Here is a 15189-nt window from a genome sequence, read left to right on the forward strand (position 1 = left end):
TATAGGTATGATATCATAAAATAAACTATGCAATGAACAGCATATATATATATGTGCAGAGGTGTTACATCAATATTTAAAAGAGTTAATAATAATAAATTCTTAATAATTATAACTTCACTTGCTACCAATGTACATATTGAAATGAAGAAACTAAAATATATGCATGTCTGAACTTCACTCGTCCTTTAGACCAGATATTTTCAAAATAGTGTGGCTTATTTCATCATTGGTACCTGACAGTGGCGTAGCAAGACTCTCGTGGGCCCCCTCGCAAAAATATTTCGTGGAAATGACCCTAAAAACTCTCGGACATAAGCTAAAACATTTTTTTTTTTATTTCGTCCAAAAGCATAACATGTCCCAATTAAAAGACAATGATAACCTAAAATTTGCCGTTTATCTTGGTTACTTTAATTTTTTCATACGTGCTTCCTCTTCTGCCCTTTTTCTGCGTTTCTGACAGCCTTCGTAATTTTGCCGGTGCGATCAAGATCAAACCACGAGACGCCGAAAATCGCCTGGCATTGTTGCGTAACAAAACGATTTGAGCAGAACTAACATCAACGTTATAAGATGTGCACTACTGGTTTTGCATTGCAGCTTTTGGTTTTGCGGCTTAAATTTCTAAATTCTAACCGCTTGATGCTACGCCACTGGTGCCAGAGACTTTTTGCCCGATGGTATATTACACGGGTGGCCAGTCCGCTTTCGACCGCGATCGACTAAAATCTTCAAAATACCTCCCGATCCACAATAAGGTCATACACAAAAATGAATGAGTAGCCTACTGAATATGCAGACAACTGCACACACGCATACAAAAAATTCCACCGCGGCCAATAGGATCGACTCTTTTTACGTTCCATTTAATTTGGTTATGTGATTGTACCGAAGAAAATGCCTATTTTTTTGCCATAAATGTTGATATTTCCTCCCAAAAAAACTTGCCAAATATCCATGTAATATCTTAGCAGCAAAAAATATATATTCTCAAACCATAAATGTTACATGATTCCTCTAATCTCAGTATATAATTTGCAATATCTCCGAATCCGATTCTTCGACCACTTGGAATTGTGCATTCTGATGCCACTGCTGCCGTTGCAAATAAAATTTATTACACTACTCTTGGAGTAAGATACTGCAAAAGTTATTGTGGGATCTTTTTTCAGTCAACACAACCGACACTCGAGAATCGGTTAGTTTTACCCTAAGACCTAGACCGTAACATTATGCCAAAGAGGCGCTGTCCCTAAAAGCTGTACGTCGATCGTGGCTTTCATGTCGTTTTGTCACGTTGGGGAGCTCAAGCAAGTTTGTTTGCTGTGAAGAAAATGCGTGAAACCCGGAAACAAATCTTGTCTCCATGTTGTTGGCAGAATGTCACTGTCCCAGACCTAGCACAACCCCAAACTACGAAAATGTAAATTTCTGCTATGGGGACAAAGTTCCCAGGTATGGGCTATTTTTAAAATTGTCCGGATGTGCCCCCTGACATGAATATTTACGAGACAAATAAACCAATCACATATATATATGTCATTGAATAAACATACATACATACTAGGGTTGGATTATCCGGATAGCGGTTAACCGGATAACCGGTTAACCACGAGTTATTTTGCTATCTGATATCCGGATATTATTGTGACGGTTAACCGGATAATAGAGCAGTATAAATAATACATATGCGCGGCTAGCGATTTTTATATTTTTTTGTTGAGTGGCGACTGACATCTCCCAGAGCATATAATAACAACTTTTTCCACTCTAATCTGCCTATATATATTTTAGCCATCCGTAGAATCAGTGGCGTAGCAAGACTTTCGTGGGCCCCCCCGCAAAAATATTTCGTGGAAATGACCTTAAAAACTCTCGGACATAAGCTAAAACAACGCTTTTTTTATTTCGACATCATTCTGACAGCCTTCGTAATTTTGCCGGTGCGATCAAACCACAAGACGCCGAAAATCGACGACCCCCTGGCATTGTTACGTAACAAAACGATTTGAGCAGAACTAACATCAATGTTATAAAATGTGCATTAATGGTTTTGCAATGCAACTTCTGGTTTTGCGGCTCAAATTTCTAAATTCTAACCGTTTGGGCCCCTTTTCGCTGTGGGCCCTCCCGCGACCGCGGGGGTTGCGGGGGTGGATGCTATGCCACTGCGTAGAATGCTGGAGTGAACTTCACTATAACATCACAAAACACGCAGAACAAATGTGATTATTGCGCTTATTAGAAGAGCTCATTCCTTTATAAAGTTAGATTTGAACCGGAAGTGCAGTTTAAGCAAGATTAACTACGGATTCAGTTGAAAAGTATTGGTTGGGTGGGTGTGAGTTTGTTGCTTTTTTGTCGGGTGTGGCTTTTAGTTGTTGCGTGTATTGAAGTAACGCATATCATCATGAAGTAAACCAGTTTAAATTTCGAGGACTTATTTCACAATACTTCCGATTCCATGTAATCTGTGTAGCATTTTAAAATTTTGGGTACACAACCGCGCTTGCTTTTAACTTTGGTATATATGTTTTTTCAAATTTCCTTGTATCAATCAATATTCCAGCCGAAATAAATCTATTCTATCTAAGTCGGGTGTATGTTAAACTAATTGAACTTAAAAGCTTAAAGAAATGGTCATGATGAGGTCAGGTGAGTCTGCGACACCAAAATTTAGTACGAGTAAAAGTATAAAGAAAGTATGCTCTAGGTCTAGACAGAAAAAAACTTCCAAAAAATTTAACAATAAAAAAAGGAATAATATAAATTATTACATAGGATTTGAATATGAGAAAATAACTTAGCAGTGGAGGGAAAGACAATTAGGACACAGTATTTAAAACAATGTTTCACTATATTATTCAGCTGCAATTCTGTACGATTACAGAGCTTAAATTTTTATTTATTGACACATTCAACATCAAAATGCACAATCATTTTTATTCGAGAAAAATAATACATATGTACGTATTTACAATAGAACTGTGTGGTGATATTTAGTCAATTCGTCGCAAAAATCTTGTAAAATCGGTTCTCTGAAATTAGCAGTAACTATCCGGTTAACCGGATAGGTAAAATACGAAATACCCGGATATATCCGTTATCCGGATAGTATAAATTATAGGTATCCGAACTAACCCTAATACATACCTCTGCTGAGTCTGCTCTATGGTTAGTTCACCTTTATATTATCCATGTGAGGTGGGTTTACTAAGTCCTATTGTATGCGACTCAGAAAACAAGTTAATTTAAGCTCATTCTTTACGTGGCTACACTTCTGTATTGGATGAAGTGACGTCAATCTACTATAAAAATTGTATTTCTAAGAACAAGGGCAATCGACGACCATCATGGGCATTTATTAACCGAATTACAATCACGGAGAATAATTCTAGGCAAACGATTGGGGGAATCTGTCTTGGAATTTAATTAAATGACAACTGCCTAATCGCAATTGAATTTAAAAACTATTTTACAACAGCCGGGTCCACCTAGGTATTCAATAACATGTGGGATTTTAGGATTTACATATTTATCCATATATTTACATATTCATTTTATGTCATTCATTCATTCGTAATCGTGTGAGTAAATTAATTTTTATGATTTTTGCTACTGGAACGGAATCGATAGTGGAAATTTTTAAACTTGGATTAAAGGAAATCTACTAGGCAGACAACATTTCACATCTATTCCCCAAATTTGTTACAAATACGCGTGCGCCATTTCCCACGAACTATCCAACTGTTGTCTCTCGCTCCACCCCATCCCTGGAAGAATTCTACTCATTAAATCAGGTAATGTAAAACGTGTGTCAAATTATATGACAATTTCTCTGGTTTCCCACGACTTCTTACGGTGATATGCTCAAGGACATATTTTATTTAATTCTACTAGCTACAGGGCAAAAAAATCTACGCCCGTTTCTCAGCGTGTCGAATCAGGCGTGTTGTTCTTGGTCAACAACTGTCAATTCCTGTGCTTACGAATGTTCGGTTGCAGGCTGTATAGCTCGTTTGGATCAGGTGTTATGGATTTATCAATCGTAGTTTCAGCGCTGAATAGGATTGCTCCAATAAGATTGGCGGCAGAATGGGACAACGTTGGCCTGCTTGTTGAACCCAGTTCACCTCATCTAGTGCAGCGTATAATTCTTACAAATGATCTAACCTTGAACGTTTTGCAAGAATCAATAGACCAGAATGTCAACATGATTGTGTCATACCATCCACCGATTTTCAAGCCTATGAAAAAACTTACAGAAAATCATTGGAAAGAGAAAATTCTCATAAAGGCCATAGAAAATAGAATCGCGATCTATTCACCTCACACTGCGTCTGACGCAGTCCAGGGTGGTGTCAACGACTGGCTTGCAACAGGTCTAGGTGAATTAACAAGCACTCGACCAATTACTGCGAACAAATTTGTAAACTATGGTGGCTTGCTATTGTGCAAAAAGGCTGATGAACAATTGTTCATTGCACCTGTTGAAAATTCTAAAAAGCCTTCTCCTCCTACAAAATTCTCAACAGAAAATGGAACTTTGATGCAACTTGAAAGTGAACAAGTTTGTCAGGTTGCTGACATTGTAAGGACTCGTGGCATTTCAGATAGAAATGTACAATTCTTTCCAGCATCACAATTACCGAATTCTGGTACTGCTACTGGGGCAGGTAGAATTTGTGTTCTGCGTAAGCCAAATACTATGAAGAATGTCATTGATAATATCAAGGCGCATCTTAACTTGGACCATGTAAGATTTGGGTTGGGTGCAGGAAAGAGTCTGAATGATTTAATATCAACTATTGCTTTATGCGCTGGTTCTGGAGCTAGTGTCCTTACTGGTGTTAAAGCAGACTTGTATTTGACAGGAGAAATGTCCCACCATGAGGTCCTAGAGGTCACACAAAAGGGTGGAAGCGTTGTTCTATGTGAGCATAGCAACACCGAGAGGGGTTATTTACAAGTTCTCAGAACTAAGCTTCATGAAATTCTTGGTGAGGACAATCTAACCATTACTATTTCTCATCTTGACAAGGATCCCCTGGAAATATTGTAATTTCATTTTTGTAGACCAGTAGCCAATAGTATCATGTTTAATTTTACTAGCATTGAGGCGGTGGAAAGACTGTAGCTTAAATTATATAATTAAAAGTAAAACTGTTATAGACATGTAACTAACCAAAAAAAAATTGTGACAACTTCTCCCCATAGGAACACAGAACTTCTGAACTTGGAAAAGCTGACATCTTAAGCCTTTATCCCACACTGAATAAATCAAAATCTTCAAAAATGTATCAACAAGTTTTCAGTATTATTGGATCATTAGGATAGGATAGGATTTACATATTTATCCTGGGGGAGAGGAAAGCCGATAAGACGGCTTATCCATATGGCGAACCACGGCGGGTATGGGATTAGTTTTACTGTATTGTTTGTTTTCGGAAGAATGGACTTGGTGGTGGAGGAAGCCGTAACCGACACCACCCAACGACGACGAAGAGTCCAGCAATCCTCTCGCACATAACCATCCCTGCATGGGATTCGAACCTGCGAACCCACGCAGAGTAATTAGAGGTGCGGTGGCGAGCGTATTCCTAACACTTAGCCTGTTGAGCCACACCGCCGTGCCAATTTTTAATTCATGTCTTAGCATGTTGATGGTGGTGAAGGTTTGGAAAGAAAATATGGTTGTCATGACTTTCACTAATAGCACTCTCACTGTTTCGCTAAGAACCACTTATATGGGATATACTGGACAATTAACAGAATCATTTTCCATTCACCTCAACAGTGGCGTATTTACATAAAATGGCGCCCATGGCAAAATCAAAAAATGCGCCCTCTTAAAGTTATTTGACAATTTTTAACGACTGTTGTTGAATTGAGATATTTGTACGTTATTATTTGAGTTTCAGGTATTCCCAATCTGAAATTATTTTGTTGAAACTTTTATGATTAATACTTTTCGCCATTTTTGCGCTATGGCACGAGCCATGGCTGCCACATCCTAGATATGCAACTGCACCTCAATCGTGGTTTTGCAAATTCCTAATAAAACAAGGCCATGATAGAATTTTTGCAGTGATTCATCATCCAAGGTCAAAACAGCAAGAGCCATACTATACAAGTTCAGTTTGATTCAAAAGAAGAGGTCAGTTGTTATAAATTAATTAACAGCCAGTATTCAAATGAATTAGAGCTCGTCAATTGCCAATTTATTTTCATTCCTCACGATTATAAACTGTAAATGTCATATGACCATTATCACTGTATTGCAACTGTATTCGTAAAAGATGCATAGTAATTAAATTGAACTGGAATAGTTATTTACAAATATTGTTAACTTTTTCGCTCTTTCTATTATTTCAGGTCTTCTAGGCATAGGTTTTGATACACCAAATATATTTAGAGTGAACTTATCTTCCACTAAATCAGAAAACTTTCCATGTTGGCCTCCATTGAAGTCGCACCATTCGTGGGTATTGGCATAATCTGGGATTTCATGAATATTGATTACATGAGGGAAGTATTTATAATACAGCTGAAGATCATATAGCATCCGCAATTTCTTTATGAGTTGACATGAAATTGAACCTGGAATAACAAGGATTACCATAGCATCTGATTGATTTATGAGGTCATCCAATGATTTTTGCAGGTTGTCTGCTGTCACTTCAGTGAAATTAATATTTGCATAATTTTTCTCCTCGCATAAAACATCCATTTCAGTTTCACATTTCAAAGGTAGCGCCATTAAATAATGTGGCAAAAGTGGAGTTTTATACAAAACAACCTCCATGTTATCAATATGTGTTGCAGTTTTTGCCAAGTAACCTAAAAATTCCATGCTGTGCACAGCACCACCATACTTGAATATAGCATAATACATAAAACCAGATAGATTGAATAAACAGTGAATTATGAAAAACACTTTGTCAGAGGCGACATATTGAGAAACTAAAACAGTGATTGGAACAATAACTATGCACATCTGAAACCCTACACGACTTGTGAAAAATATGCTTAGAAAGATTACTAATAAAAGAGTATAAGAGAGTATTGCATCCTTGCGCTTCATTAGAGTTGAGAAAGTTTGTCTACATAAAATCTGTTTTCTCACTTCTTTAAAAATATATATCACTACAGGCCCATACATAGTGAACAAAAGTGAAGTAATTTGTAAAGTATTATCAGAAATATGGCTGTTGCTTTCAGGCTTTATATTTGAAAATGATGGCTCATAAAAACAAAATCTCAAACCTAAAGCTACAAGTCCGGTGGTGTCAAAATTTTGAAACAATTCTGCTATGATGTCGATGTTAGAATAGGTATTCCACATCACCACAAATAAAACTGACACAATTAAAAATGCAACACTAAACATTAAGCTTTTCAGTAAACACTTTTTTATCGATGAAAATGGAAATACCACCCAAAAACTCACTGGAATGAAAGCGAAATATGCGAGGCTTGAATTAATGCTTGTACCCAATACAATTAAAGTTGCCATTAACAATATGTTACTGATGGTGTCCAATTGTTTTTTCTTGATGTTGTTTGAGCTTTTTCCTATTAGGATTAATTCAGCAAAAATAATCATTTCGAACACGACATGCACGGTTCTAGTACAGTATATCCATGTTACATAAGAGCTTGCAAACAATGTCATTGACGTCAGTGCAGTTTTTTTATTACTTCCACAGTCAACTGCGATTTTGTACACAAGAATATCAATAATGATGCTGCAACATGCCATCCAAATTCTTGGCGAAACTAGAACTAAATATGATGTGATAACATTTCCAAAAATACCGACACTGTTTACGACGCGAAGAATTATGAATGGTATTCCAGATGTTATAGATGAATAGAATATTTCTTTATCTCCTTCATTACTTCCAGGTAAACCCAATATTCCTGTAAAATTTAAGATTAGCTGACGAACAGATAAGGTATTTGCATAATTATGTAGTTTGCTCGACATAAGTGGTTCTCAAACTTTTTAAATTGTGCCCTCTTTATAAAATTTGTCAAGTCTCGCGCCTCCCCTCACAAATAACAGATAGTAAAGCGAAAGTATGTTTTATTAAAAAATACGGAACATAAAAATTACCAAAAGCAGGCAAGATCAAATCTAACATATTTTTTCATTTTTAGTAGCTTCAGACCCCCTCAAAAATAGTCTACACCCCGTCGTTCGAAACCACGGCCTTACATACTGACTTGTTGACAGGCTAAAACACATACCTGCCATTGACTTTGGTGAATCAAACTCTTCAATATTTACCAGTCCATATTGTGGTATGATTGCAAAAAATAGTCTTAATCCAAACAAATTTGACCACATTAGCTTTAGGTACAATTCATCCATTTCACCACTAATTACCTTGAGCGATGAAAAATTTGAAAAAAATATTTATACGAAAGAAAGCATGTTGGCCTGAATTTATAGTTATCTGAAAATATACATTTTTAGACCTCGCAATCTTTTTTAAAAAATTCAAGGGCAAACAGAAATGCTCAATATGTATGAATATTCCAAGAAAATGGGGATAACATAGCCGTACTGTACATGTTTTCTTACAACACTGTTCCAGCTGAACCATGGCCACCCTTGGAGCAGGAAACTGAACTACAGAACTAAGTATTCCTGAGCACACATCACCTTTTCATGAGCATTTTCATATTACAGTAGACTACGGTATTAGCTACGGTAGTGAATGTTGGAGGTGCGGTACCGTACTGCACCCTGGTGCTTCAGTCTAAAACACACCCAGACACCCAAAAGAGAAATTAAGTTTATTGTTTTTAGACCAAGGTTTACTAAACCTGCTTTGTCCACACTGACATATATCACTATCAGCATATGCTGATATGTTTGTACCGGTAGGCCTAGGTACCGGTACCATATGTTATCTTAGAATTGCACGGCAGACGGCAACACGCCGCTTTGGAATATTTTGCAAGCCATTGAATTAATGTCGCAGTTTCCATGGTTCTTGAAAATATATAGGCCTACTTCCTATTAACTGCAAGTTCATGCAAGAAGCACAGCGGGGACCGTTTCACAGGCCATGTGCAAATATAGCCGGCTACAGCGGGGCGCCAGTACATTGCATTTGGATTTTGCCGGCGCGGCGGGGAAGTACCCCAACTTTCGAAAGGTCAAAGATTGCGCTCGGTCTCTCGTCCAGTTACGGATACCAGCCCATGTCGGGTATGGGATTAGATACATCAATGACATTAAACAACATGATGCGCAACTCCGGCATTTTTGTCCGAAGATCGTATTCGATAGCACGCTCCAATGCACATACTTGACGAGACGAAAACGAGCGGATGTGTGCTGCTTTCAAGGCGTAGCACGAATGATGTTCGTGCCTGCTTTGACAGTTGTTGTCGATTTTAATAATATTTTCGTAAGTTGGGGTAAAAAGAAATCGGTAAAAGGTAAGGTGAATACTATTGTTGTATATCACACCCGGGCATCGCACTGTTAAGTACATGTGGGAAAGCCAGCCTTTGTCAAATACTACGAAGTTATTAATTCAGTACGGTACGTAGTTGCCCATTTGCCGAAATTACATATTTACTTACCCCTTATGGTTTCAAATAGTTCATGCACCTCCAGTTAGATTTTTTTAATCAGTGAGGATATATACTCATTGTAACATACTATTACGCATTCACTTTTATTTGCGTATTGAATCAAAGTGTTAACAAGTTCACCTAACATTTCACTCATACCGGTCTATATTGTATAGTCTGATTTCTCAAGTATTTGGAGCCACGAATGCTTGTAATTTTCTGACTAAACCCTTTTATTAGTTGGTTTATATACCAAATTCAGTAAAATATTTTTTAAATAAAACATGAGATATTGGATTTATTAGCTTTTCCATTCTGAATCATATAGACTGCTTTATTTATTCTTAACGAAAATTAATAAATCTCCTCTCTTTCTTCAGATGTGAAAGTTGTGGACAAACCTGTCTAAGCATTGTGAGACTCTTGCAGCACAAGAGGCAATAGCAGAAATAGTAAGTATATCAATCAAGAAATTAAGCCGACATAAAGCAAAACTTTCAACTATTCGTCTAATCTCAATTTCCTATTATTTATTCACAGGACAACTATAGCAGACGGGGAAATATCAGAAGTCTGGCGACATATCAGTGACAGTGTGATTCCAAGAAATATAATGCATTTGAAAATAGAAAATTGCAATAGAAAAACAACCTATGGAGGCATGCAAAGACATTTGACCCTCCGGTAGAGTTGTGTATGGCCCCCACATTCTGCAGGGCTTGAGGAAAATAACTAAAAATTCCAAAGCGTAAGATTGCATAAGCGGTCTTATTTGTAAAAAGGCACAAAACACGCCAGACATACTTAAAACAGCTTTGGAAATGAGGATTACGGGTACCTCACTGCACCTGTGTTATATTTGGTTCATCAACTTTTGGTAGTACTATAGAAGAAATTCCGGAAGGGGTATAATCATCATTCATGATAAAATACTATCATATATTTTTTGAACAACTTCCCAGATAGCACAACTACGTTGGGCCAACGTTATAATCCGCCGGCAACCGTTGTACGAGGTTTTACAACCATTTACCATGGTAAGGCCATGATTGGCCTTCAACGAACACGCCATTATGCGAAGAAATGGGCGCGCGATTCGAATATAGCACATGAGGTCGGCATTCATTTTGGCGGTAGGCCTACTCGGAATGGATATCCTGTTGCGAGGTTTTTGCCGTGGATGGGACAGTGAAATTGAACTTTTAATGCTTTCATAGTAGAATGGCGAAAGTAGAGATAGTTGTAACCGTGTAAGTTAATCTCATTGTACCGGTACCCTAAGTGCGTTGTCAGGTCACGGTTCATAAGGGTGATACCATACCTGTTACATATTTATCCCTGGATACCGTAGGTACCGGTAACGACAGAACGAGATGAGGTACGGTACCGTACCGTTCTTGGCATTTTTTTGTTAAACTTTCTTAGGTTGCCATCTCTCGTTTACCAGTATTCGTTATCGAGTACCCGTACGGTACCTACCGGTATGGTAGATACCGGTAAAAGTTACATATTTATCCCTGGACACCGTAAGTACCGGTAACGACAGAACGAGATGAGATACCGGTACGTTACTGTACTTGGTCTTTTGGTATTTTTTTGTTAAACTTTCTGAGGTTGCCATCTCTCATTTACCAGTATTCGTTATCGAGTACCGGTATTGGTCCTTCATCCCTGGATTTGATTTTTTATATTTACTTTATTTGTCTAAGTGCAAACATTTCCGCAGCCCAAATCCAACCCGTTGGACGACTTAATCCAGCAATCTGAATAGTTGTACATTTGTGAAGCTTCTGTCTGATGAATTTCAACAAATCTAAATACAGATCTCAATTGGCTGAAATCTAAAATATGTTTTAACAATTGCCACAATCAAACTGAAACTAAAAATTGATGTTTTTAGGTAAAAAATAGCTCAAGGATTATTGTTTTCCATTCTTGTTTTTGTAACACTTTAAAAAAAATTTTGTTTTTAAAGTATAACTTTTTACGCCACACATGCGACATGGTCCGCCAGTCTAGGTGCGCAAAATTTTTGCACGCGGTGCGAGAACTTTGCCCAACCCTGCTTTAGTTCATATTTTCAGCTTTGTTGAGAAATAAATTACTGATTTCTGAATAATATCTATTTTGTTTTAAAGTTCAATAGAATTATATTGGGTATATATTAATATAATTTGTTTTCAATATGTATGCTATGTAAGCTTACCCAACCAACCTTAATTAAGTGTTATTATATTTTAAAGTGAATTGGAAAGTAGACCACCAGCAAAAAAGGTTCGGGCGACTGGGTCTGTACAATGTACAATGACTGCCAAATGTGCATGCAACTGTGCAATGCCCAGCGACTCTAAAAGCATGAAGTATTGTACGACACATCCTTCACAAATATTTGGACATATTTTGTGTAATATCCATTTTTTTCCGGTTATTCTTAATAATTATTACCGATTAGATATTCTGTCAAGTGTCAATATTACCATTGTAAGTTTAATGATATATACCATTTTTATAATAGGCCCTATGACAATGGACTAGAAAATTCACCTGCTTCAATTCCCTCTTTCACGCAGTCATACACTGTGTCATTTCAAGCATCTCAATGTTTCAATGCGGACAATGCCCAAAACAGGTGTTTTTGTTTTATAGTTTGATAGTAGCTCCTTGCATATCTGTGCCATGAAATATTGCACAATAGCTAGATATATCGGTTGAATAATTACCTAGTACAACATCATGTGGTTAATACTGTATTTTCGGCAAATAAGTTGCTTTTCTAGACCCAAATTTTTGGCCTGATTTTGGGGGGGTCGTCTTATTAGGCGAGTATGATCATTTTCATTTTTTTGTCGCCTTGTTATTGAATCCGGACAATAAAATACCTTCGGCGATAGCATCCCCCACGTCCTCATCAGGTTAGTTTAAATAAATCGACATTCTCGCGCTGTGAATCTGGAATTTCAATGCTGTGATTATCATATTTGCATTATCATATATGGATTGAATATTACGCTACAAGAAAAAGTCATTATAGGCTATTTTAACCAATGCGCAAACGCGGCGACCGCTCGAAAGGCATTGCATGGTAATTTGAGATTCCCGACGTTGATGCGATTTTACTACCCCGACTTATCGGCCGTTTATATGCAAAAACCCATTTTTTTCAGGCTTAATAAAAACAGGCCTCGTCTTATTCGCCGGAAAATACGATAAATAATATTAATGAAAAATTTATATTCTGGTAAGTAGTATAGGCCATTCGTTCACGTTTATCATCTGAAAGCCAATCATGTACTATACATTGGGTAACACTAATTTGATTTTCAGAGATCAAGCCATGCTCCAATCCAGTCCATGGAAAAATTGTTGGGACAGGCGGTAGAAACTCTTATGCTACAAGCTACGGCATCTGCAACTTTCCACTGATTATAGTGTGGACTCGGACATACCGGAATTGATGAAATTCATTGTCTGATTACATTTTGATCCAGACTACATTCAAGGATGAAAAAATGGCTCGTAAGTTGAATATTTTTATAGGCTGATTACGGACACTTTACGGCGGTGGTTCCCAAACTTTTTTTTCCGCGACCCTAATTTTTGTGAAATCACAGACTACAGATACTTGCGACCCCACAACGAGAAAACATTAAAAATCAATTTATTCTATTCTGAATATTCTATTTAATCATTCTGATGAAAATCGACTGTAAGTTTGCGGGGGGCGTTGGTGTAACGTGGTTGTACTTAACTGTTTAGTACAGTGGTTCCCAACCTTTTTACTCCAGCGGGCAAGCAAAATTAATTTAAAATAGTCCGCTGACCGGTAACACATGCCATCGTATGAAGACCACGATGTAAAAATCTCTGAGATTCAGAAAATTTGTTTAGTCTTAGTACAATGTTAAAATATTGCAGATTACTCCATAATTAATTCGAAAGCTAAACAGAACATGAAAGTAAAATAGGTGAAAATACCTTGCTGTGTCTCATTTTATTGAGTGCCTTTTATTTTTTGTCGTTTTATTTTTGACTGCATGGAGCGCTTCGAAATTATGTATGAAATACAATGCCCCATATTTTCGCTTCGTGTTCAAGGAAGATTTTTTAAATGTCTAAATACGATCCGATTGCAATATTAAAATTGTTCACTTTTATACGAATGCGATGTGGACAAAACACATATGTGTATATTTTAGAGTAGATACTCGCGATAATTAACATAGAGCTTTTGCAATGGATGGAAACCTTTCCATTAAATGTATTCTCATATTTGTGCTTATTTACTCATTCCAGATAAGATATTTGTCAAGTCTCGGGAGGTTGCTCCAAGAAAGACTGGTTTGGAGTATCATGAGCTCGGTTATAACAAATTTACTCGCCCGCTTTTTCAACTGTGCAGGACGCGGTGGATAAGAAGCAGTGGGTGGGACGCCCTTAGTTTCTGCTATTAAAGGTACCGGTATGTAATATGTTTATCATATTGTACCACCATGCTCTACCCTCTTCTATTTTATAAGTATAAGATTATTTTGACTCCAAATCAGCTTAAGATAATTCATAAGGGAATTGAACAAAAACAGTGGTTTTCGAACTTATTTGTATCATCGCTCCCTTACAGTACTTTTTATATTATCATCCCCCCCTAGCACAACAGCAAATGATGAAGTTACAAATAAATTTATTGTAAATCAATTAAACAAATAGCCTAATCATGGTGCATGGTGTTTCTAATAAGATAGATAAATTTCAACAAGGAATATTTGAAGACTATTTAGCCAGATAAAATCTCAAATATTTCCTCAAAACATTGTCTACGCCCCCCCTGCGGAATCAAGAATTTCTGTATTTTTCAATTGTTATTGTCTTGTCAATGCAAGCTTCACTCACACATTTGCGACTGCAGAAACTTGGCTTAAGATTCCTCTTCTGAAAATTTGTTGGGATGCAGTCATTCAGACTAGGCTTTGAACTCTGGTGCTGTAATTTGCTAATACTGCAACTTAACACAGAATTTTTATATTTTTCAGCTCTGGATGATTTGGCAACGAACTCCGATTAATTTTATTACATGTATACATATTTGTAAAATAAAGACATCTTGTTATCTTTTGTTTTTTTATTATATAAATAATGTTAGACTAGTGGGAAATTTCTATGTAGTATAGATCCATACCCTGTCTGTACAACACATCGCCTAACTTGGCCCGACCATATGCCACGATTATATTACAACGTGTCGCCTACGTAGGCCCGGCAATATGTCACGATTGTGTTACAACGTATCGCCCACATTGGACCGGCCATATTTCACGATTGTGTTACAACGTATCGCCTACGTTGGCCCGACCGTTTGCCACGGTTGCATTACAGCGAAAGGACCGACGTTGGCCCAGCGGCCAAATCTTCGCTGGAACATGGTTGTTCGCGATTATTGGGCCGGTGGTTTGAACAACGTTCGGCCATGGTTGTTCCGACGTAGTTGTGCTATCTGGGTTCAATCTAGACCAGGGATCTCAAACTCGCGGCCCCAGAGAACTTCCAGTGCGGCCCTCGAACGTTTAACAATAATTGTAATAGTATTTTGGAAGTTTT

At 37.3% G+C, this 15189-nt stretch overlaps 2 protein-coding genes and 1 long non-coding RNA gene across 4 annotated transcripts; 2 read left to right on the forward strand and 1 right to left on the reverse strand.

Moving 5' to 3' along the window:
* The first annotated feature begins 3526 nt into the window (after positions 1-3526).
* On the forward strand, positions 3527-6378 carry LOC120328202 (NIF3-like protein 1). The gene has a single exon (XM_039394629.2). The coding sequence runs from the start codon at positions 3995-3997 to the stop codon at positions 5063-5065; it is 1071 nt and encodes a 356-aa protein (XP_039250563.2). The 5' UTR covers positions 3527-3994; the 3' UTR covers positions 5066-6378.
* LOC120328201 (uncharacterized) lies at positions 6193-9165 on the reverse strand. Of its 2 annotated transcripts, XM_039394627.2 has the most exons (3): positions 9029-9165; positions 8257-8395; positions 6193-7926 (listed from the first exon to the last, which is right to left on the reverse strand). In XM_039394627.2, exons 2-3 carry the CDS (start codon positions 8378-8380, stop codon positions 6314-6316), a joined length of 1737 nt encoding a protein of 578 aa, XP_039250561.2. In that variant the 5' UTR covers positions 8381-8395; positions 9029-9165; the 3' UTR covers positions 6193-6313. The 2 variants fall into 2 exon arrangements, with proteins under 2 accessions (XP_039250561.2, XP_039250562.2); XM_039394628.2 differs by lacking the exon at positions 9029-9165 and having other exon boundaries at positions 8257-8919.
* A 1596-nt stretch (positions 9166-10761) lies between these two features.
* On the forward strand, positions 10762-14701 carry LOC144425189 (uncharacterized). Its single transcript, XR_013477374.1, has 6 exons — positions 10762-10847; positions 11841-12001; positions 12113-12226; positions 12922-13113; positions 13891-14050; positions 14625-14701. It is a non-coding gene; the product is annotated as an uncharacterized LOC144425189 (long non-coding RNA).
* The last annotated feature ends 488 nt before the right edge of the window (positions 14702-15189 follow it).

This window comes from Styela clava, chromosome 7, assembly GCF_964204865.1.
Source record: "Styela clava chromosome 7, kaStyClav1.hap1.2, whole genome shotgun sequence".
Classification (NCBI taxonomy): Eukaryota; Metazoa; Chordata; class Ascidiacea; order Stolidobranchia; family Styelidae; genus Styela; species Styela clava.

Bases quoted from the DNA above. Each gene is read 5' to 3' on its own strand.
- LOC120328202 (XM_039394629.2), top strand. From the start codon at position 3,995: ATGTTCGGTTGCAGGCTGTATAGCTCGTTTGGATCAGGTGTTATGGAT.
- LOC120328201 (XM_039394627.2), bottom strand. From the start codon at position 8,380: ATGGATGAATTGTACCTAAAGCTAATGTGGTCAAATTTGTTTGGATTA. The intron at 7,927-8,256 runs GTATGTGTTTTA...TAAATTTTACAG, and splicing joins TTCACCAAAGTCAATGGCAG to GAATATTGGGTTTACCTGGA.